Source organism: Lemur catta, chromosome 15 (assembly GCF_020740605.2).
Source record: "Lemur catta isolate mLemCat1 chromosome 15, mLemCat1.pri, whole genome shotgun sequence".
Classification (NCBI taxonomy): Eukaryota; Metazoa; Chordata; class Mammalia; order Primates; family Lemuridae; genus Lemur; species Lemur catta.
Window position 1 is genome coordinate 18,786,987 of NC_059142.1, and position 23,233 is coordinate 18,810,219.

Below are 23,233 nucleotides of genomic sequence, written 5' to 3' on the forward strand. Positions count from 1 at the left end.
CTGGATTGTGAAGCTCTTGTAGTCTTAAAAATGTATTTATTTCCTCTTTTTGTATTGCCCCTTTAGTGGTCAGGGTTAAGGGAACTGAGCTTCCCCTCCGGTTACCCGGAAAAGGATTAAAAAAAAAAAAACACACCAGATTCTAGGAGGTGCAAAACCAACAGATGGCTCCCAGCGCCAGTGGAAGCGCCAGTGGAATCTGCTACACTCGACATGAGCTTGCTTGCCGGCGAGGAGTGTAGAAAGTGCTGTTCGCAGACTGCGTGGTAAAGGAGAGAAAGCGACAGAAGAGAGAGCCATAGTGCTGACGTTGAAGGCCCGGCCCTGTGAGGTTGCATAGGGTAAGTGGCGTTGGCCAGGAGGCACTGGCGAAGGGGAAGGAAAGAGGATTTGGGCTAGGGGCGGGGCTTGCGGCACAGCGTGGCTCCTGATTGCTGGAGCGCGGCTGCCAATCTCACAGAATCGCTCGGTTAACCAGTGCGCTGGCGAGACGCGCTCAGATATACTGAGTGAGCCCTGAGAAGCAGCCTCAGATCCTGACGGTGCAGCAACTCGCAGCCTCAGCCAGGGAGTCCCAGCCGCTTTCAATGGAGGAGAAGCCCGGCCAGCCACAGCCTCAGCACCATCACAGCCATCACCATCCGCACCATCACCCCCAGCAGCAGCAGCAGCAGCAGCCGCACCATCACCACCATTATTATTTCTACAACCACAACCATCACCACCACCACCATCACCAGCAGCCTCACCAGTACCTGCAGCATGGAGCCGAGGGCAGCCCCAAGGCCCAGCCAAAGCCGCTGAAACATGAGCAGAAACACACCCTCCAGCAGCACCAGGAAACGCCGAAGAAGAAAACAGGTCTGGGAGGGAGGACGGGTGGGGGAAGGGGATTGGAGGTGGGGGACAGGGGAGATGGGGGTGGGGCTGGATCGGAAAAGCGCGGACGGGATTGGGGTGCATTTATGTGTCCTCTGGATCCGGGGGTGTCCCCTTTCGTTGTCTCAAAGCTCGGGCTGGTCAGTGGGGTTTGCAGCGCTCTCCTTCCTTTCAGCATGGGAGAGGCCCAACCAGGCCAGCGTGATCTCCCCGGCCCCCGCCCCGGCTGAGGGAGACCCGCAGGGTCGGCCTTGGAGGTCCAACCTTATTATTCTTTTCCCGGTCACCTAACTGCAGCCCTGGAGTTACCTTAATTTGGGGGCCCTGAGACGGGGTGATTCTACCCCCCCCCCAAAAAAAAGATCCCTCGAGGTGTAACTCAGGAAGGCCTAGCGAATCCTGACTGGGGTGGTGTCGCGAGACCCTTTTGCAGGCGGCGAGGAGTGGGTAGGTGGGCTGAGTTGAGGAAGTGTCCCTCATCCGCCACCCCAAGCCCACCTGTGGCCTTGGGGTTCCCCGTTTTGGGGGGGCTGTTGAGACCCCTCGCCTCACGGGTCATTTCCACCCCTAAACGCCTTTTTTGGACTCCAGACCCCGCAGTCTCTCCCCGTGGCTCCTCCCGAGGCCGGCGCCCCGGGCCCGCTCCCCCCAGAGCCGGCGCGGCTGGAATGTTCTCTCCTCCTCGCGGGGCCGCTTCCTGTCCGCCATGTTGGAAGCCGATTCCTGTCACCGACTCCGGCCCACTGAGGAGCGGAGGGGGAAGGGTGTCGAGGGGCACAAGGCGCAGCCGAGCCGGGTGACCCGGGAGCCCCACCGGCCGTCTCCTCGCCCCCCGCACTGCGGGGGCGCCGCCGCCCCCCGCCCCGCTGCCGCCCCTCCCCCCGGCGCCGGCCCGGGTTGTGTAACCCGGTGGCGGCCGCGCGGCCCCGGGCGGGTCCCTGGGGTGAGGGGCGGGGGCGGTTGGGGTGGGGGAGGGAAGCGGCCACGAGGGGAGCGGCCTGCGCCGGGCCTCGCGCGCCGGCGGCCGCGTTTCCCGCTCCCGGGTGCGGCGGGAGGCGCGGGCGGTCGGGGCGGGCGGCCGGCCTCGAAGCCGAGCTGAGGGGGAAGGAGGCCGCGGGCGGCGGCCGCGGCCCTCCTCCGGGCAGGAGGGCTGGGGGGGGCGGCGGGGGGATTCATTTTGGGTAGAGGCGGCGCCTCAGGCCGGGTGGGGTACCCAGCGGGAACCGAGCTCCCCGGTCACGAGTTTCTCTGCCACAGGAACCTCGTCTCCTGCCAGGTTCGCTCACGACTCCGCCTTTGAGCCTTTCGCTTGGGCCCTTCTAGCGGCTCGTTTTCTACAAAAAAAAAAAAAAAAAAGGAAAAAGAACTTTATCATCCTGCCCACCAAACACTTACCTTCTGAGGTTGGGTAGTATCTTTGAGTGGGGGGATTAAAAAAAATGTTTGGATGGGAAAAGGGCGAGCTTTTTGACCTCTCTTTCTTGTCTTTAAGGGTGAACCGAAGTGGCTTATCCATGAGGTTAGATCACTACCAATCTTGCCTCGTGTTAGGCTGTTTTCCATGTTAAAGGGCAAGGTGTTTTTCACATTTTAAAACCTATTGATCCCAAGACTAATTTTAACAAACGTGTAATTGAGGGTGAAAGTCATAATAGAAAATATGTGAGGAGAAATGAGCTTAAAAGTTTATAACCAAGCAGATTTCAAAAAATAAGGATTCTTTATAAATTGAAGAGATATGAAGGGTATGGTAAGAAAATAAATGATAAACGGAGCATATCAAATTTGATACAAGCAGTTATTGAGGGTTGGAGAGAAACTGCTTTTCTATTGCAGACTTAATGTAATTTGAAGACTGAAATTGGAGTGTCAGATTTTCCATTTGGGGGGCTAGTGGGGACCGATGGTATGCAGTGGAAGGGAATACATAATATGCATTTTAAGTGTTTAATCCTAAGGATTTGGAGCAGTTTAAAAACTGTTAGGAACTATACAACACCTGAATCTTTTAACATGAGATCATTTGCAAAAGATGGGGAGGTATTATGATTGCTTGGAATATAAGGCAGTATTACTGTTCAGATCGAAAAATTGTATTTTATTGGTTAGGTTAATACACTCCTGCAGGACTCCTCTGCATATAGAAGCAGGCCCTGAACCCTTCAAGGTGCATTCCTCAAAGTATGTCTTATCCTGGAAAGGGATTCAGAGGGGAAACTGGGCTTAGCAATTTTGACAGAATGTAAACAATTTGGGGTGAACAGTTTTTCGTGAGCGGCCTGGTCACAGTGCTGTTCTTCCGCATGGGAAATGTTAATAACCAGGAACAACTTAATATTTCTGAAATGTATTTGTAATATGTTGAGGTGGGCTATATTTATGGCCCATTGCCCACAAACCTATAAGGAGGAACGATTTTTCTTTAACCAGAAGAGGGCGCAAGAGAAGGCCAAATGTGTTGAGTAATTTCAATTTCTAATCCAAAAGCTAGATTTATCAGGACTCAAGTTTTGCTGAGTCTATTTGAAGTCGGGCTAGCCTGGCAGCCCTAAATAATAAAAACACTAGGCTTTTGTTAATTTCTTTCATTAATTGTATAATGTTTACATTCGTAAATACTAAGCTTTAAAAAGAAAACGTCTCTGGCATACTTTTTATATACCAACAAGGTTGTAACGGAGTTGTTTTATGTAGTTAAATGAGAAAGGCTTTTTGTTATTAAAAATTGGAGGTGGGAGTATAGTGGCTTCTGAGCTGTTTTTCATTGTTTGATGATTTCTCATATCTGAGCCATTTAATATTAGTAATCTTAGGAAAAATTCTGGTCCACTTAAAAAACTTTGCTTTGGTTCAACTTAGTCTGGATGTTGGATTTTTTAAATTTATTTTTTATTTTTTTGCTATTTGAGATTTCTTACCTTTAATTGAGATCTGAAAAGTTATAACTAATGGGCCCAAGGGTACAGACCTTTATTTAAACTGTTAGCATGTTAAATGGTATGGGTAGTTCTTGTCTTTGGTCCAGAGTTACAAAAGGGTAAAGTTAGATCTGTTATAAATGTTAGCTGGGTGCACCTGTAGTCCCAGCTACTCTGGAGGCTGAGGCAGGACAATCATTTGAGCCCAGAAATTCAAGACCAGCCTGAGCAACGTGGACTTTGTCTCAAAAAAACACACACACACATGCACATAAAGTTGAGAGCCTCTATTTAGGAGCTTTCTGCTTCTCCGAAGAAAAAAGAACTTTTTAGAAACATCCTAAGCAGTGATCTGTTTCTTCCTGTTTAATAGTTAGAATTATTCTGTCCAAATTTTGATTTGATTGGCTATCATAGCTTTTCCAGCAGCCAAAAAATGAAAATGTAACTTTCAGTGTTTCTACCTATTTCTCTGACGTAAATCTTCCTAGACTGTTTCATTCCACATCAAGTTATTTTGGAACAATGGCTTTCAAACTTAAAAAAAAGCAGTATATGGCCCGGCGCGGTGGCTCACGCCTGTAATCCTAGCACTCTGGGAGGCCGAGGCGGGTGGATCGCTCGAGGTCAGGAGTTCGAGACCAGCCTGAGCGAGACCCCGTCTCTACTAAAAAATAGAAATAAATTATCTGGCCAACTAAAAATATATATAGCAAAAAATTAGCCGGGCATGGTGGCACATGTCTGTAGTCCCAGCTACTCAGGAGGCTGAGGCAGTAGGATCGCTTAAGCCCAGGAGTTTGAGGTTGCTGTGAGCTAGGCTGACGCCACGGCACTCACTGTAGCCTGGGCAACAAAGTGAGACTCTGTCTCAAAAAAAAAAAAAAAAGCAGTATCTTCTATATTCTTAAAATTGAGGACCTCCAAAGAACTTTTGATGTAGGTTATATCTATTGATATTTACCATATAGGACATTAAAACTGAGAAAATTTCCAAAAAATAGTATACAAACTCTTGTGACTTAACCTTCACAGGCCAAAGGCCTAAAAGAATGAATGAAAGTAATAAAGGCAAATAACTCAGTATTCCTATTGGGCTCCCATCCCTACCTCCCCCAAAAAGCTGCCTTAAATGAATGTGTGTATATATTCTTCTGTTGTGTATTTCTAATGACTTGAGTTCAGTATGCTTTTGTGAATATTTCATGGAATATTAACAGATAACTAATACCACTTTTACCAGTAAGGCAATGAGAAAAGATGATGCAATTGAATCACCTATAGTATTACAGTTAACTTTATGGTGGTTGAAGGTCTTTAATTAAACTCAAGTACCATAATGTTTTTTAAATTAGGTTCTTTTCATTGTAGCTTTGTTAGTAAATATTTTCTCACTGCATCTTTTGAGTAGGCACTGTTGCATAGTGGTAGGAAACCATGGATTCCAGAGAGACTGGAGTTTGATTTCCAATTTTGCTACTTGGTGATTTGGGCAAGTTTACTCCATCTCTCTGAAAGTCTGTTTACCCAAAAGACAAATGAAGAAAACATTTTTTATAAGGGATAGAAACATTGACACATAGGTATTTTGATTTCATGTATGAATAGTATGATCTAATATCTGGGCAGTGGTCAATGTGAAAAAGTTCACAGTGTTAGATTTTTTTTTTCCCCCTAAGAGCAGGGTCTCACTATGTTTCCCAGGCTAGAGTGCATTGACTTTTCACAGGCATGATAATAGCACACTTACAGCCTTAAACTCCTGGGCTCAAGTGACTCCTGCCTCCAGCCTCCTGAGTAGCTGGGACTACAGGCATGTGTACCTTTACACCTGGTTTGATTGATTTTTTTTTTTTTTTTTTTTTTTTGAGACAGAGGCTCGCTCTGTTGCCTGGGCTAGAGAGAGTGAGTGCCGTGGTGTCAGCCTAGCTCACAGCAACCTCAAACTCCTGGGCTTAAGCGATCCTACTGCCTCAGCCTCTCCAGTAGCTCGGACTACAGGCATGCGCCACCATGCCCGGCTAATTTTTTCTATATATATATTTTAGTTGGCCAGATAATTTCTTTCTATTTTTAGTAGAGACGGGGTCTCGCTCTTGCTGAGGCTGGTCTCGAACTCCTGACCTCGAGCAATCCACCCGCCTCGGCCTCCCAGAGTGCTAGGATTACAGGTGTGAGCCACCGTGCCCGGCCTGATTTTTTTTTATCTGATAGATGCACTGGAAACTGCTTAGGGTTACCTACCACCAGCCATTTATGGTTTCATAGAAATGAAGTCTTTAATTTCCTTCTAATAATTACTATCTCAGTAAAACTTGATTTTTGCTCTGCTTTGAATTGTAAAGAAAATTTTGTGAGACTGATGGGTAGGTTGAATCTGTTAGATGAGAGAGAGGTATTATGACACTGCTTAAAAGATCATGTTCTCGCTGACCTCAGACTTTGGTTTGAATCATGGCTCAGATTTGTTTAGGAATAGATTCCATTTCCTAATCTGTAAAATGGAGCTGACAAGTATCTTCTCATAGAGATGTGAAATAATACATAAAGCTAAAGCTCATAGCATAGTGTTTAGCGTATGTGAAATAAACAGCCCTTAAATATTAGGCACTACTGTAATTTACATGTTGTGATTTTTAAAAAACTTTTTTTTTTTTTTTGTTTCTCCCTAGGCTATGGTGAACTAAACGGTAATGCTGGAGAAAGAGAAATATCTTTAAAGAGTCTGGGTTCTGATGAAGCTACCAGCCCTATTTCCAGGGTCCTCAATGGCAATCAGCAAGTTGTAGACACTAGCCTAAAGCAGACTGTAAAGGCCAGCACCTTTGGGAAAGCAGGAATTAAAACCAAGAATTTCATTCAGAAAAACAGTATGGACAAAAAAAATGGGAAGTCTTATGAAAATAAATCTGGAGAGAACCAGTCTATAGATAAGACTGATACTGTAGCAATTCCAAATGGTGTTGTAACAAATAATTCTGGCTATATTACTAATGGTTATATGGGTAAAGGAGTAGATAATGATGGTAGTGGATCTGAGAGCGGATATACCACTCCTAAAAAAAGGAAAGCTAGGCGCAATAGTGCCAAGGGTTGTGAAAACCTTAATTTAGTGCAGGACAAAATAATGCAACAAGAGACCAGTGTCCCAACCTTAAAACAAGGACTTGAAACTTTCAAGCCTGACTATAGTGAACAAAAGGGAAATCGAGTGGATGGTTCAAAGCCCATTTGGAAGTATGAAACGGGGCCTGGAGGAGCAAGTCGAGGAAAACCTGCTGTGGGTGATATGCTTCGGAAAAGCTCAGATACTAAACCTGGTGTGAGCAGCAAAAAGTTTGATGATCGACCCAAAGGAAAGCATGCTTCAGCTGTTGCCTCCAAAGAGGACTCGTGGACACTATTTAAACCACCTCCAGTTTTTCCAGTGGACAATAGCAGTGCTAAAATAGTTCCTAAAATAAGTTATGCAAGCAAAGTTAAGGAAAACCTCAACAAAACTATCCAGAGCTCTTCTGTGTCACCATCTTCATCTTCATCCTCTTCATCATCTACTGGGGAAACTCAGACCCAATCTTCAAGTCGGTTATCCCAGGTTCCTATGTCAGCGCTGAAATCTGTTACTTCTGCCAGCTTTTCTAATGGGCCTGTTTTAGCAGGGACTGATGCAAGTGTGTATCCTGCAGGGGGTCAGCCACTGCTAACTACTGCTGCTAATACTCTAACACCCATCTCTTCTGGGACTGATTCAGTTCTCCAGGACATGAGTCTAACTTCAGCAGCTGTTGAACAAATTAAGTCTAGCCTTTTTATCTACCCTTCAAATATGCAAACTGTGCTGTTAAGCACAGCACAAGTGGATCTGCCCTCTCAGACAGATCAGCAAAACCTGGGGGATATCTTCCAGAATCAGTGGGGTTTGTCATTTATAAATGAGCCCAGTGCTGGCCCCGAGACTGTTATTGGGAAGTCATCAGATCATAAAGTGATGGAGGTGACATTTCAAGGAGAATATCCTGCCGCTTTGGTTTCACAGGGTGCTGAAATAATCCCCTCAGGAACTGAGCATCCTGTGTTTCCCAAGGCTTATGAGCTGGAGAAACGGACTAGTCCTCAAGTTCTGGGTAGCATTCTAAAATCTGGGACTACTAATGAGAGTGGAGCCTTATCTTTGGAACCCAGTCATATAGGTGACCTGCAGAAAGCAGACACCAATAGTCAAGGTGCTTTAGTGTTTCTCTCAAAGGACTACGAGATAGAAAATCAAAATCCTCTGGCCTCTCCTACGAACACTTTGTTAGGCTCCGCCAAAGAACAGAGATACCAGAGAGGCCTAGAAAGAAATGATAGCTGGGGTTCTTTTGACCTGAGGGCTGCTATTGTATATCACACTAAAGGTAACTATACAAAGATTTTTATTAGCCAATTTAGTATGTATTTATTAGTAGTTTGTATTAAGAGTTAATAGTTCAGAGCTTACTTGACAATGTGGGTAAGCATCTACCATCAAACTCTAATTCAGGGTCTTTGGAAACACTATGAGTAAAGTTTAAAAAGAATGTTCATCTTTCCAACTTAAAAGCATTTTTAAAAAATATATGGACAAATAAAATTGACCTACCTGGTTCAGAGAATAAAGAAGAGGAGGTTGGGGGGGACTTGGCTAAAGGTGTGATGTTACGGTTTCTCTGGGGCACACTTAAGAATTTTTTTCTTAGAACAGATGTTTCTTCTTTGCTTTTTATATCATATTCTTCTTTATTAGTGAGCTCATTTAATAGTTCTAATTTGCTTAAAATGAGTAGGAGCAGGGTTTCTGAGGAGGAGTCTAAAAAAGATGGAGTGTCAAACTTTTTTCTCTTAAAAGAAGAAATAATTGATGCCAAGTGGTAACTAGAAAATAATTTAGACAAATTACAATGTCAAGCATGATTAGCGTAGTAGAGACCAGGCTCTTGGGGGGTTGTGCTTTTCATAGCCCCAAAGCCCATGTTTAAAGAAAACCAGCTATCTTCCATAAGTTCTATGTTAGTAACTTTCTTAGAATATGGTTTATTTGTATCTTAAAAGAAAAATTTGCTGTATGGCATAATTATAATTTAGGTCATTGGTGCAAACAATGAAGTTTAATGAATGATGTTTTATAACTTTTTGTTTTTTAGAACAGTGGTTTTCAGTCTTCCCACCCTATCCACCTCCCTTTCCCCTCCTTCCCTAACAGATCCCTACTCCATTCATGTATAAACACACCTAATATATACTGCACATTCCCATGTTTAAAAGTGTCTCATTTAGGCAATGACTTGCAACTACAGGGAAGGAGGGGAGCATATCAGATCGTGGGAATGAGGCAATTACCATTTTCACCCTGGAAGAAATCATTGCCTTAGAGATAAATAACAAAGCTGTGACTTTCAAGCAAATTGCCTAGTCTGCATACCTTTCCTTATCTGCAAACTGAAAGACATTTAGTATAATAAACAGATGTCATTTTTATATATTTTCCTTCCTTTAAAAATAAAAGTAGAATTGCCTTACAGAAGTTTAAGAATAGGAATCCTGCAGACAAAATTTACCTGTTTTCACTTGTTCTCCAGCTCTGCTTTTTGGAAGTAAATACAGAAACTAGAATTTTTAGCAAAATTAAGGCAAAATAGAAATGCTTAGTTTCTTAAGACATGGTTAATTATATGAAAGTTAATTTCTGCCAGGAAAGTTGGGTGTTTTGGGTATTATTTTCTTTTTTTCTTTTTTTTTTTTTTTTTTACATTCAGCCAGACCAAGATTTGATGTCATTTTCTGTTCCATCTGCCCTCCAGAGACTATTACTGGAAATGTGTACCAAAGTATCTTGTCATTCTGTGAGCCTGAGATCTTGTGTAATGTTTTCTCTCCACCTCCAAAAAATTGCTAGATATATTGTTTCATTAGGTGGTTGGTGGATGTTTTTGTGTATGATTTCTATTATATAGAATTGCAGGCCTTTTAAAATGGGGATATTCACTTGAGTTTTTTTCCTAGTTCTTATGCATTTACCCTATAGATGGGCTAACTAAAAATGAAGTCAACGTTATTTAGGTAAATTAAATGCCCCTACATGGATGCAGTTATGTTTAGTTGCTGTTACTGAAAAGATTTGCTTTAGTAAAGTGCATCAGCTTGAGTTTCATAGTTGGATATTACTGAAATTAATCACATTGGTATTGTGATGGTTCCACTCCAAAAAACAATAGATAATATTCAGTTTGATTAGAACCCAGAGTGGCAAGTTCTTTGAATTCTTTCCAAATGTTGATGGGCCCAATAGCCCACTCATTTTCTCTTTACTTGGATTTGTGTTGAATCACAACCTTTTGAAGATCTTATAAGTGAAGGCTCCTCCCCACCCCCCAAGTTTTCTTAAACACTACAAGAGGCAATAATCAGTTGGACTTATTGGAATATCCTTTAAGAGCACGTGTATTATTTCCTTAGTCCATTAGGGTAGTCTTGTGTTTAAAATAAGTGAGTTGAAGTTAGACTTAGAATTGGAACTTGTACATTTCTCCTAACTTCAAAAATAAGCCCTTCGGCCGGGCACGGTGGCTCATGCCTGTAATCCTAGCACTCTGGGAGGCCGAGGTGGGCGGATCACTTGAGGTCAGGAGTTCGAGACCAGCCTGAGCAAGAACGAGACCCCCGTCTCTACCAAAAATAGAAAGAAATGATTTGGACAGCTAAAAATATATAGAAAAAAATTAGCCAGGCATGGTGGCACATGCCTGTAGTCCCAGCTACTAGGGAGACTGAGGCAGAAGGATTGCTTCAGCCCAGGAGTTTGAGGTTGCTGTGAGCTAGGCTGACGCCACGGCACGGTACTCTAGCCAGGGCAAAAAAAGCGAGACTCTGTCTCAAAAAAAAAAAAAAAAAAATAAGCCCTTCAACAGCTTAATTTGGAGATAGTCGGTAAGAGGGAGCATTATGTCACTTAAGTAGGAATGGCACATTATATTTACTTTGTTGATTATAAATCCATATAAAGAAAAGATGTTTATTTAGCTCATGGTTTTGAAGGCTGGTTTCAAAGGCTCATGGTTTCGAAGGTCCTGCTAGTAACTTCTGGCAAAAGCTTTTGTACTCAAAGTTTTAGATTAACAAACAATTACTTGCAGGTTTAGAAGTACTGTGGATTTTTTAGGGCACGATGGCTCTTGCCTGTAATCCTAGCAGTTTGCTGAGCTGAGACAGGAGGATTGCTTGAGGCCAGGAGTTCAAGACCAGCCTGAGCAACATAGTGAGACTCTGTCTCTACAAAAAATAGAAACATTAGCTGGGTGTTGTGGTGTATACCTGTAGTCCCAGCTACTTGGGAGGCAGAGGCAGAGGATCACTTGAGCCTAGGAGTTTGAAGTTGCAATGAGCTGTGATCATGCCACTGCCCTCATGCCCTGGGAACAAAGCAAGACCCTGTCTCCCTCCAAGAATTAATCTGAATGTTCAGGACAGTTGAGTGTATGAAATGAAGATAAAGCATAAAAAAAAGGGATTTGTGGGAATTGTAGTTCTTGGGATTTTTCTTCTGGCTTTTTATAGGTATTATGCTGTTAACTTTTCTTAATAAATCAGACCTGATCTTTGTGTTATATGGAGGAATACTGTACCATTACACAGCAGTGTGACTATTTAAAATGAAAGAAAAGTAGCTCCTCTTTCCCCATTCATCTCAAGTGATAGTAATGAGGCAAAGCTTTAAAGTGATGCCTTTTAAACTGATTATGAAAAAAACATTATTTATTTATTTTTGTAGACAAGATCTCTGTTGTCTGGCGGCCTAGAATGCACTGGTATCATCATAGCTCTCTGCAACCTCAAACTCCTGGGCTAAAGCAATCCTACCTCCTCAGCCTCCTTGAGTAGCTGAGATTACAGGCTTGTGCCACTATGCCCAGCTAATTTTTTTTTTTTCTGTTTAAGTGCAGAGCCAGTAATATAGTGAACCCCAATGCACACATCATTCAGCTTGACCATTTCAAAAGCATTTTTATTCTTGTTTCACCTATCCATCTCTACATTGTTACACCCTCAATTTTTTTATTATGGTAAAATGTAGAAAGTATAAAGTTGATTATCTTAACCATTTTTAAGTGCATAGTTCAGTGGTCTTAAATAGTGGTGTGTAACTATCTTCAGAACTCTTCATCTTGTAAAACAGATTCTATATCCATTAAATAATAACTCTCCATTCCACCCTCCCCCCAGCCCCTGACAACCACCATTTTACTTTTGTCTCAATGATTTTGACTAGAAGTAGTTCATGTAAGTGGAATGATACAGTATTTGCTTTTTTTGTGACTGGCTTATTTTCATTTAAGCATAATGTTCTCAAGGCTTATTCCTTTTAAAGACTGAATAGTATTTTGTTGTATGTATATAAAGCATTTTCTTTATCCATTCTTCTGTGATGGACACTTGTGTTGCCTCCATGTTTTAGCTATTGTGACATGGGTATAGAAATAGCTCTTCGGCCGGGCGCGGTGGCTCACGCCTGTAACCCTAGCACTCTGGGAGGCCAAGGCTGGTGGATCGCTCGAGGTCAGGAGTTCGAGACCAGTTTTGAGACTCTGTTTCAAAAAAAAAGAAAAATAGTTCAAGACCCTGCTTTTAATTCTTTTGGGTATATATCCTGAAGTGGAATTGCTAGATCATGTGATAATATTGTTTACATTTTTGAGGAACTGCCATACTGTTTTCCACAAAGATTGTGCAATTTTACATTGCTACCAACAGTGTGCAAGGATTCTAATTGCTCCACATTCTTGCCAACGTGTATTTTCTGGTTTTTTGATAGCGGCCATCCCAAAGAGTGTGAGAGGTGGTATCTAGCTGAGGTTTTTTTGTTTTTTTGAGACAGTCTTGCTGTGTTGCCCGGGCTAGAGTGAGTGCCGTGGCGCAGCCTAGCTCACAGCAACCTCAAACTCCTGGGCTCAAGCGATCCTGCTGCCTCAGGCTCCCGAGTAGCTGGGTCTACAGGCATGCGCCACCATGCCCGGCTAATTTTTTTTTTTCTATATATATTTTTAGTTGGCCAGATAATTTCTTTCTTTCTTTTTTTTTTTTTTTAGTAGAGACGGGGTCTCGCTCAGGCTGGTCTCGAACTCCTGACCTCTAGCGATCCACTCGCCTCGGCTTCCCAGAGGGCTAGGATTACAGGTGTGAGCCACCACGCCCGGCCTATAATTTCTTTCTATTTTTAGTAGAGACCGGTCTCACTCTTGCTCAGGCTGGTCTCGAACTCCTGAGCTCAAACAATCCGCCCGCCTCAGCTTCCCAGAGTGCTAGGATTATAGGCGTGAGCCACCATGCCCGGCTAATTGAGGTTTTGATTTCCATTTCCCCAATGATTAGTGATATTGAACACCTTTTCATGTGCTTATTAGCCTTTTTGTGTATCATCTTTGAAGAAGTGTATGTCTAAGTCCTTTGCCAAGTTTTGAAGCCAGTTTTTGTTGTTTAGTGTTAGGAGTTCTCCATACATTCTGGATATTAATCTGTTATCAGATGTATGATTTGCAAGTACTTTCTCCCAGTATGTGGGCTGTTGATAATACACATTTTAAAATTTTCGGCCAGGTGTGGTGGGTCACACCTGTAATCCTAGCACTCTAGGAGGAGGAGGCGGGAGGATCGTTTGAGCCCAGGAGTATGAGATCAGCCTGAGCAAGAGCGAGACCCCATCCCTACTAAAAGTAGAAAGAAATTAGATGGACAACTAAAAATATATAGAAAAATGTAGCCAGACATGGTGGCGCATGCCTATAGTCCCAGCTACTCAGGAGACTGAGGCAGAAGGATTGCTTGAGCTCAGGAGTGTGAGGTTGCTGTGAGCCAGACTGATGCCACAGCACTCTAGCTCAGGCAACAGAGCAAGACTGTTGTCTCCAAAAGAAAAAAAAATTTTTTTCATGATGTCTAGTTTGTCTGTTTTTTCTTTTGTTGCCCGTGCCTTTGGTGTCATACCCAAATTCCAGGTATCCCACCATTTTACCAGTTAATACTTTTGAGTATGTTAGAGTGATATAACTCTGTCTCCTTCACAGTAGTTATTCAGAATGCTTATTTTATTTTTTTGAGACAGACTCTTGCTCTGTTGCCTGAGCTAGAGTGCCATGCCTCAGCCTCCCAAGTAGCTGGTGAGCCACCTGGGACTTGACACTACACCTAGCTAATTTTTTTCCTATTTTTGGTAGAGACAAGGTCTTGCTCTTTTTCAGGCTGGTCTCGAACTCCTGACCTCAAACCATCCTCCCACCTCGGCCTCCCAGAGTGCTAGGATTACAAGTGTGAACCACTGTGCCCAGCTTATTTATTATTTTTAAAATTATTTCTTTAAGAGATAGGGTCTTGCTCTATTGCTCAGCCTGGAATGTCATGGCTTGATCATAGCTCACTGTAACCTCAAACCCCTGGGCTCAAGGAGTCATCCTGCCTTAGTATCCCAAGTAGCTGGGACTACAGGCACATACCACCACACCAGGCTAATTTTTAAATTTTTTTGTAGAGACAGGGTCTCTCTATGTTCCCCAGGCTGGCCTCCAACTCCTGGTCTCAAGTGATCCTCCCATCAGCCTCCCAGAGTGCTGGGATCATAGGTGTGAGTCACTGTGCCCGGCTTGCATGTAATTTTAAAAAATTTGCTTCTCTACTACTTCCACAGATACTAGGTTATTGACATAGATTATTTGATCCACTAGATTTCATCTGGGCCCTGGAATAGGAAAAATCTTTTTAACTCACTAGTTAAATTAACTCACTAGTTAACTCACTGGTTCTAATTGGCAGCTTGAATTGGGAACCATAGGTCTGGAGAGCTTTCTTCAGCTTAACCCTTTTTTTTTGTTTTCTTTGTCTCTTCTGTACTTCTACTTTCTGCCACTATTTTCTGTACTGCAAAGGAGTTCTGCAATAATTTACGTGTATTTTTTTCCTTTCCCTTATGAAATACCTACAATAGGCAGAGTAACTTAGGGAAGATCTACTTTGACAGGGTGAGTCTTTAAAGAACTTAGAGGAGAAAACAACATAAAAGTTTATAAGGCAAGATTTTAGGTGTCATGAGAAGAATACAAATACTAGGAAGTTTCAGTGGAAGGAGACAATTTCTAATGGGGTAAGGGTAGGAAAAGAGTACAGAGTATGTTTTTATGGAGGCAGCAGCATTTAGATTGGATTTTGATGAAAAGGGAAGATAAATTGACTTGAAAATGCGAAGAGGAAGGGAAAAGTAGTAAAATTAGAGGATCATGAATAAATGCAAGTATAGGAAGGGATTCTGTATGTGGTGAGGGAGATGTAAAAGAGGACGAAAATAAATTGCTGGCAGAATTATGGAGGTTTTTAATTTCATTCGGTTTGAATTTCATTCAGGGGACCCACTGAATATTAGGGAGATAAGTTGGAGTGGAAGTAACTTAAACTGTCAGAAGACATGGGTTTTAATGCTTCCATTCCCAGTTACTTTGTACTTGGGGAAATCATTTGTCATTTTTAAGCCTGAGTTTCTGAATTTTATAAAATAAAGATAAGAATGCCTTTGTTTTGTCTTACTAGGTTATACTCAAATGCTTTAGAAACTGAATTGGTATTAAGCAATTGACTTGCAGATCAGTATTCAGGTAAATTAATGGGGCACCAGTTTGTAAGATAAATTGGAAGCCATTTTTCTGCTGACTATAAAAGTAGATCAGTTATATTAGAATAGTACAGGCAGAAAAATAACAAAGGTCTTCCCTTTTGTATTTGCCACCATGTGAGTGTTTGAAATATTCAAAAGTAAATATTTTTTTAAAAAGTTTTTAGATTGGGAAAGGGCACAAAGGAACTTGATACATTTCTGCCTCTACAGGATTTGGAAAACAGGAGATAAGGAGACAGGTTATGGTTAATTGATCCATAAAACTGACAGGCACTATCTGTACAGCTTGGATATTTGTTCACAGAAGGATCTGAATATTAAATTTTCTCCTTTAACACAATTTACTTTTACTGCTTTTTATTGCAGTTGCTCCATGAATGCCTGTGGCATCACAGCTGTCTTTCTAATAATCTTAATAACATGTGCCTGTAAATTTGACGGTTTTAATTAAGAAAAAGCTCTTTGGTTTTAGCCCTGGTAGGATTTCCTAGGTTTGGAAAGGGTCCCTGTTTTTCCGTATAACATGGGACATTTAGGAATGGATGTAACAAATAATTCCTAATATGGCCTTAAGGCCCTTTTTCCTGTAGCGACTTGCCAGTTTAACATCTATACTGGCTGCCTGACTTTTCATTACATCTGCTTTATGAATACAGTAATAATGAATTCACTTTGGTGTTAGTCTGAAAAGTTATTTGTGGGGAATTTATAGAAGCTAAAACCCAGATTTCCCTAACTTAAGTCCTAAGAGTGAGGGAAATGAACCACCCATGCTATAAAAGTGGACACTATTACTATCGTACTAGCAGTTTCATTCCAAGCAACTTGAACACATTGATATTTTACCTTTATGAAGTAAATTGGATTAGAATAATTGTAGCAGTAGAAAAGAGAAAAATAAAAAGAACTTGAGTTCTAAGTTTCTATTGTGTGTATGTAGAGGTGTTCCAGACATCATATTATGCTTAGCCTAGTTTGTTGTAGCTTCATGGAAGAAGAGTTCATTAAGCATCTGCTGAAAAGGTGGTGATTTCTAACCACCGTAAGTCCAGATTACTTGGGAAAATGTGATATATTTCTCTCTGGGTATACTCAAACTGAAAAAGTAAAGGGTGGGAGAAATTTCTGACAGGCTTGTTTGTAAAAGAATAGGCAGGTACAGTAGACCGGTTGAGGAAGAGGAAATCAGAATAGTAAAATAGGGTGTTGGAATAACCTGTAATCATCAAAAGATATGTAAATCTGGATTGGGAAAGCAGAATTTAAGTTTGTCATGTCACCACACTTGCCAGTTTTACAGATTTTTTTTTTTTTTTTTTTCTGAGACAGTCTTACTGTGTTGCCCTGAGTATAGTGCCATGGTGTCAGCCTAGCAGACAGCAACCTCAAACTGCTGGGCTCAAGCAATCCTGCCTCAGCCTCCCAAGTAGCTGGGACTACAGGTGCACATCACAACGCCCAGCTAATTTTTCTGTGTTTAGTAGAGACAGGGTCTCACTCTTGTTCAGGCTGGTCTCAAACTCCTGACCTCAAGCAAATCCTCCTGCCTTGGCCTCCCAGAGTGCTAGGATTACAGGCATGAGCCACTGTGCCCTGCCAAGTTTTACAGAATTTGATATAAAATGGCTTCATAAGAGGTTGGAAGGCATGATTAGTGGTAAGTTGATTTGGGGGTTCTCACGTAGGAGTCAGCTTTTTGGTGGAGCCATTATGTACTGAGGTCTTAATTTAGATGCTAATTTTTTTAAATGTTCTATTAACTGATACAGTAGTATTATTCAGTTTGAAAAGAATTTTTTTTTTTTTTTAAGAGGCAGGGTCTTGCTCTGTCACCCAGGCTGGAGTGCAGTGCCCCCCATCATAGACTTTAATCTTGAACTCTTAGGCTAGAGGGGTTGTTGTACCTTAGCCTCCCACTGTGGGAGTTCAAGACCAGCCTGAGCAAGAGTGAGACCCTGTCTCTACTAAACATAAAAAAATTACCAGGACATGGTGGTACACACCTGTGGTCCCAGCTACTTGGGAGGCTGAGGCAGGAGGATTGCTTGAGCTCCGGAGTTTGAGATTGTAGTGAGGTACGATGATGCCACTACACTCTACCTGGGGTGACAGAGCGAGACTTGGTCTCAAAAAAAAAAAAAAAAGACAACTGCATAAGTATTCATGAGACACTGCTGCTAGCGCAATGGCATTGGGCTAAAGAAAAAGGGATATAACTAGAAAGTTGCAAGTGTCTTAACTTTGGTTAAAAATTGCCATAGTTGAACACTCCTTAAATTCTTTACTTTGAATTTCCTTTACTCTACCCACTCTCCTATATCCTATATTCTTTAGTATACTTCTGGTATTCTGTTTCTCAAATGATGTTTTGAGTCCCCCTTTTCATGCTACACAAACATGGGAATTCTCTCTCTATATTAGGCTTCTTCAACTGCTCTTCTGAGTTCAGACCACATTTATTCAACATCATCACTCCAATTCTATGTGTGTAAAATCAAATTCATTCTCTTCTAAAACCTGCTTTCTTTCCTGCCTTCCCTCTCAGTGAATTAGCATTAACCTAATTTATCATTAGATTCTATGGATTCTATCTCTAAGATCTCCATTTTTTTCTTTTATATCTCTGATACAACTGTCCTAATTTCTTTTTCAGTAATATTTGTTGGGTTCTCTTTGCCTGTTGTCACTCCATCTATTCTCTTCAGTTGCCTTGAGGAATCATCAGTAGTATTTAGTACAATAATCTCAGATTTCTCCAGTGGCTTCCCTTCACATATATGATTAAATAATCATCTTTCCTTCATATATACTTTTTTGCTTTGTCCCCTGAATAATGTTCTTCCTCTAAATCTTTCATTCTTAGTGACTTTCAGCCTTAACTAAATTACTTGTGGCCACTAAAGCACGGTATAAAGAGCAAGATAGTAAATATTTTAGGTTTTGTGAACCATAGGGTCTGTGTTGCGACTACTCAAAAGTTGCATTGTAGCTCAAAAGCAGTCGTAGATGGTACATAAACAATGGGTATAGCTGTGTTCCAATAAAACTTTATTTGCAAAATCAGGTGGTAGACAGAAACCCAGTTTGCTGACCCCTGATCTAGCATCCACTTTGTTCTTTAATACTGCCGGCTTTTGTTCATGTTGATACTTTTACCTAGAACCTACCATCCCATCAAAGTTGCCTACTAGACTAAGCTCACAGAGGGCATCTTTTTGTATTTGTAACCTGAGCTCCTAAATAGTACTTTTTCACCCACTTGGAATTAAGAACTCACAAGTAACTGGACATTTTACTATAGGAAGCACTGTGATGGGAGTTACATAGAAAGTAGTCTGCTAATTTTTAAATTTTTTGTAGAGATGGGGTCTCACTCTGCTGTCCCGGTTGGTCTCAAACTTGTGGGCTCAAGCAATCTTCCTTCCTTGGCCTCCTAAAGTGCTTGGATTGCAGGCATGAGCCACCATGCCTGGCTTGCAAGTTTTGATACAGTAAAATTTCAAATTGGATGGTGGTGTTTTAAATTAGAGTTTTAACAAAATTGCCTACTTTGGTATATCTTTAAAAAAATCTTTATTTACGTTATCAGATATGGCCACGTGGGCATTTCTCAATAACTTGCTTACCAGAAATCATTGGAGCATTTCCAGTAATAAGTATATAATGCAAAATATTTCAAAATCCAAAAACTTCCGAAATCTGAAACACTTCTGGTTCCAAGCATTTCATATAGAGAATACTCAACTTGTATGTTATGATTTTGTGTAGTTGAAAGTGCCTTCTTAGTCATCATTATACTATTCAGTTGTTTAGCTTCTCTTGGGATAGTTAAAATATTAAGTTGTACAAGGTAACATTTCATATTCAGAATCTGGGTTGAGACTTTTATAACCCAGAAAAGAGCAAAATGTAATGTCAGTCCTTTTCTATGTGTTCTATCATTGGTATCACTTCTCCTTAGTCTTAGTAGGATTGTTTAAGCATGGCATATCATCATGCAGACATTATTTGATTTGTTTCCCTTTCTTTTTAGCACTGCTCATTTATTTCTTGGATAGATGCTACGGTGGGCTATGACTGAGTTTTTAGCTACATCATACATTCCTTTTCCCCGCCAGAAGTCCTGGTCAAATTCACTATTCCAGAGCCCACATTTGAGGAGGATAAAATTTGCTTACCAGAAATCATTTAAAAATCTGTAGTATTTGAATAAAACCTTAAGCTAAGGAAATGTCTTCAACCTATTAAAGGAATTGGGTGTTTACAAATAGTTATTTTTATCTTCTTTATTCTAAAATAATGTATGTTTGCTTTGTTTTTAAAGTGTGGTGGTGGTTATGACTCTGGAGTGTATCCCTCCCCCCATAAAAAAGGGTAGGGTTGTGCGGGGACAGATTAAGGCTTACAGTGGGGAAAAGGAAATGTTATAGTATAGGCAGGCTAACGTGAAAAGTTTGAATAACTTTTTTCTTAACATACAACTAAATCTTTGCAGTAAACAAACCAAAAATAATGAGTGTCAAGTAATGGGTAAGACTCATCAGGAATTTATTTGCTGCAAAATGTGGAATTTCTGTGCTTTCAGTAAAAGAAAAAGTATTGGTTTCTTTGGAATTTCTTTTTGCAGTCACATCAACCAAGATAGGGCCTTTATCTTTGGACAGCTTAAAATAGGCCACTCTGAGATCCAGAAATTTGTAGGATAAGAGCTCTAACAGTAAAGACTATTTCCAGCTATTCCTTGTTGTCTGAAGCTAATGGAATTAGAAATTGTATTGGGGTGACAGGCATGCTCCCCATATCTAAATTTTCTTTCCAGGTATGTCGTATTTTTTTTTTTTTCTTCAGATTAGGTTCATTATAGTTCTCCTCCCTTCTTTGACTTCCCAGGAGAAAGAGAATTTTCCTGTCTGTCTTTGGATAGGCATCTGCCCAGACATTTGAAGGCCATACTATACAACTAAGCTTGGACAAGTGGCAATTATTCAGCTCATTATTCCCAGATTTGGTTTAATCTGGGGATCAGGGAATTGCTGTGATACCTAGAATGGGATTTTATTTGGATAATTAACTTTGCTTGTTTTGAATAATAAACCTATTGATCCAAACATCAAATTTTGACAAATTTTTGAAAAGTCTTCTGTTTTTAGATGTGGTTTTGATTTTTGTGATAGGTGTGGGAGTGTGATTCTACCAATCCCTGCCCTGTCCATACACATAAATCAAAAAAGTCGTAATTTTAGATCTATACACTTATTTCAGTCCTGGGGAGGGAAGGGACTACCTTAACTGTAACCCATGTCCAGATATATCCCATCTTCATGGGCTCCAATTTTAGTTTTCTTTAATTATAATTGATAGCTGATAAACAGAATACAGTTATACAGAATAAAATAATCTTTCATGCTTTCAAAATGATAGCTGTATGAGCATGGGAAGCGTACTTATCCTTAGTATTTGTTACAGTTCATTCCTATTACTAAGTAATCTTGCAGTAAAATATTTCCTTTCAAGATCCACTTCTTTGGTTCTTGTATAATGGTCTGCTGTCTTGTTTATTAAGACTTCAGATATCCCCTTGAAGCTTTCTTGTATGCCAGGTAGAGTTCTTACTGCTATAGTTTGGTCATGCACATATTTCCCCTATTGTAAAATGGCAAAGTAAGCACATTGTAAACATGAAATTGGAGCAAATAAGTGGATATGGATTGGTATTTTGACCTTAGAGGTTAAAATAAAAGTAGATGTGCTTTAGAGATCAGAACCATTTCCCTGGGTAGTTAAACTAATTAAGCATCAAATTTAACCACATTTGACAAATGCTTCATTCAGAAGATGTGGTGGGCACCTCATTGAGAGGTAATGGGTTACCAAGAAATACTTGTTGCTTTTTTTTTTTTTTTAAATAATGATGAGCTATTGTGAGAGATACCATTTTGTCTGTGTAGCATGCTTGCATAGCATATCTTTGCTACTTGTGAAGACAAAATTATTCTGGCAATTTGATTTCAGATAATAATTGACTTTCTATAATTAACACTTAAGACAACCTGGGTGGCACTTAAGAATTATAGTGTATACAATAATCCTTTTTTTTTTCTTTGCAGAAATGGAATCTATTTGGAATTTGCAGAAGCAAGGTAAGAATGGTTAGATTACTTGAAATGTTAATACCAGTCAGTATTCACTGTATATTATCTTTGGGAATAACAGATGAGTAGACTTTGTATTTTGAATTATTAAATAACTGCAGTCAAAAGTCACTAGCTACCATACCAGGATGGCTAAAGATGAGATAACAATGTAAGTGAAAAGAATATGTCAAAGTCCTCTTTTCCTGCTGGATGAAGAGTGTGAATGGTTTTTCCCTCCGTGACTATGAAAGTGAGACAAACCATAAGTGTTTTTAATCTAGGAAACCAACATGATTAAGTGTTTCCACTTTTGGCCAGTCTTTAGCTATGTTTGTATGGTAGGCAAAGGATAGCCTAAGAACTGAAATTCACAGTTCAGAAAAATATTAGCTGTTGCAGAAACCCTATCTGGGCTGTATGTTCTCTGAAAAAATGGTCAGAAATTAAAATTGGTTATACTAATTATCGTGTGCCTTACCAAATATATTAGAATACTTTTACTGTGGAATACATGAAATAAAGTGAGAGTTTTGGTTGGAGAACCAGTCACTGACTAATAGATTTGGATTTTCAGAGCCATGTAACTGAATCGTATCCCACTCCTCATCTATTATGCTAGTTAATATAAATGAATTTCAGATGAATGTGAAAATCCTAGGATTTCAGGACTTTCAGTGCATTAGAAATTCTCTTATCTTATGTATTATGAAACTGAGGCCCAGAGAGGTTACTGTATAAGCCAGAAGAGTGGTAGGACTAGGACTGCAATGTAGGTTCCCCTGATTTCCCAACATTGCTCCTTTGACCTCCACTTGTTTTTAGGTCAAGGTTTTGTTTAACACAGCTGTGGCCTGATGATATGACTAGCAAGCTCTTAAATTATTTTGAGTTGATTTTTCTGTCTACCTTCTTTTTTTCTTTCCTTTTTTTTTTTTTTTTCCAGAGACTGTGTCTTGCTCTTGCTCAGGCTGGTCTCGAACTCCTGAGCTCAAGTGAGCTCCCGCCTCGGCCTCCCAGAGTGTTGGGATTACAGGCCTGAGCCACTGCGCCCGGCCTCCGTGTCCCTTTTTAGTCAAACACAAATGAAAAGAACTAGACTAGACTAGAAAATACACCCTGCAAAAGTAGACCTACCTGTTTTTACTGTAAAATGGCTATTAACTATTAGGAGTGAGCATTATCTTCATGGCAGGTTGCCAGTGGATGACCCTTGAAGTCCCAGAAATGATATTATCTCCAGAGTAAACTAGATTGATTCTTAGGTTGAAGTGAGCTTGAGTTTTTCCAATATTATTTATAGGCCTTTAAAATTTTCCATTAGGTGATAGGTTTTACAGGTTTGCCTATTTTTTAAGCATGTACACTTTTAATGATAGAAATGGTATATAATAAAAACATTGTGTCTCCATAAGAGGAGCGCATACAGCTATATAATAGGAATTTAAAATAGCACTTCAGAATAACCCTGGAGTCTTTGCCCAGACACATTCTGACAGTTTTATGTTATGAACCTGGGAGATCCATGGGCTTTTGCTGTTGCTGAGAGTAAAGGCTAATGGTACTGTAGGAAATTAGGAAGAAGTTACGATTAGGACTAAACTGGAAGTTCTGCCAAACTAATATAACATGAA

At 40.7% G+C, this 23,233-nt stretch overlaps 1 protein-coding gene across 1 annotated transcript in view; it reads left to right on the forward strand.

The window, feature by feature from the left end:
* The first annotated feature begins 355 nt into the window (after window positions 1-355).
* NUFIP2 (nuclear FMR1 interacting protein 2) overlaps window positions 356-23,233 on the forward strand; it is a 31,911-nt gene continuing 9,033 nt past the window's right edge. The window contains exons 1-3 of the mRNA XM_045525310.1: window positions 356-861; window positions 6,470-8,194; window positions 21,576-21,608. Coding sequence (XP_045381266.1) covers window positions 588-861; window positions 6,470-8,194; window positions 21,576-21,608 — 2,032 coding nt within the window. The 5' untranslated portion in view covers window positions 356-587. The remainder of the gene's footprint in view (window positions 862-6,469; window positions 8,195-21,575; window positions 21,609-23,233) is intronic.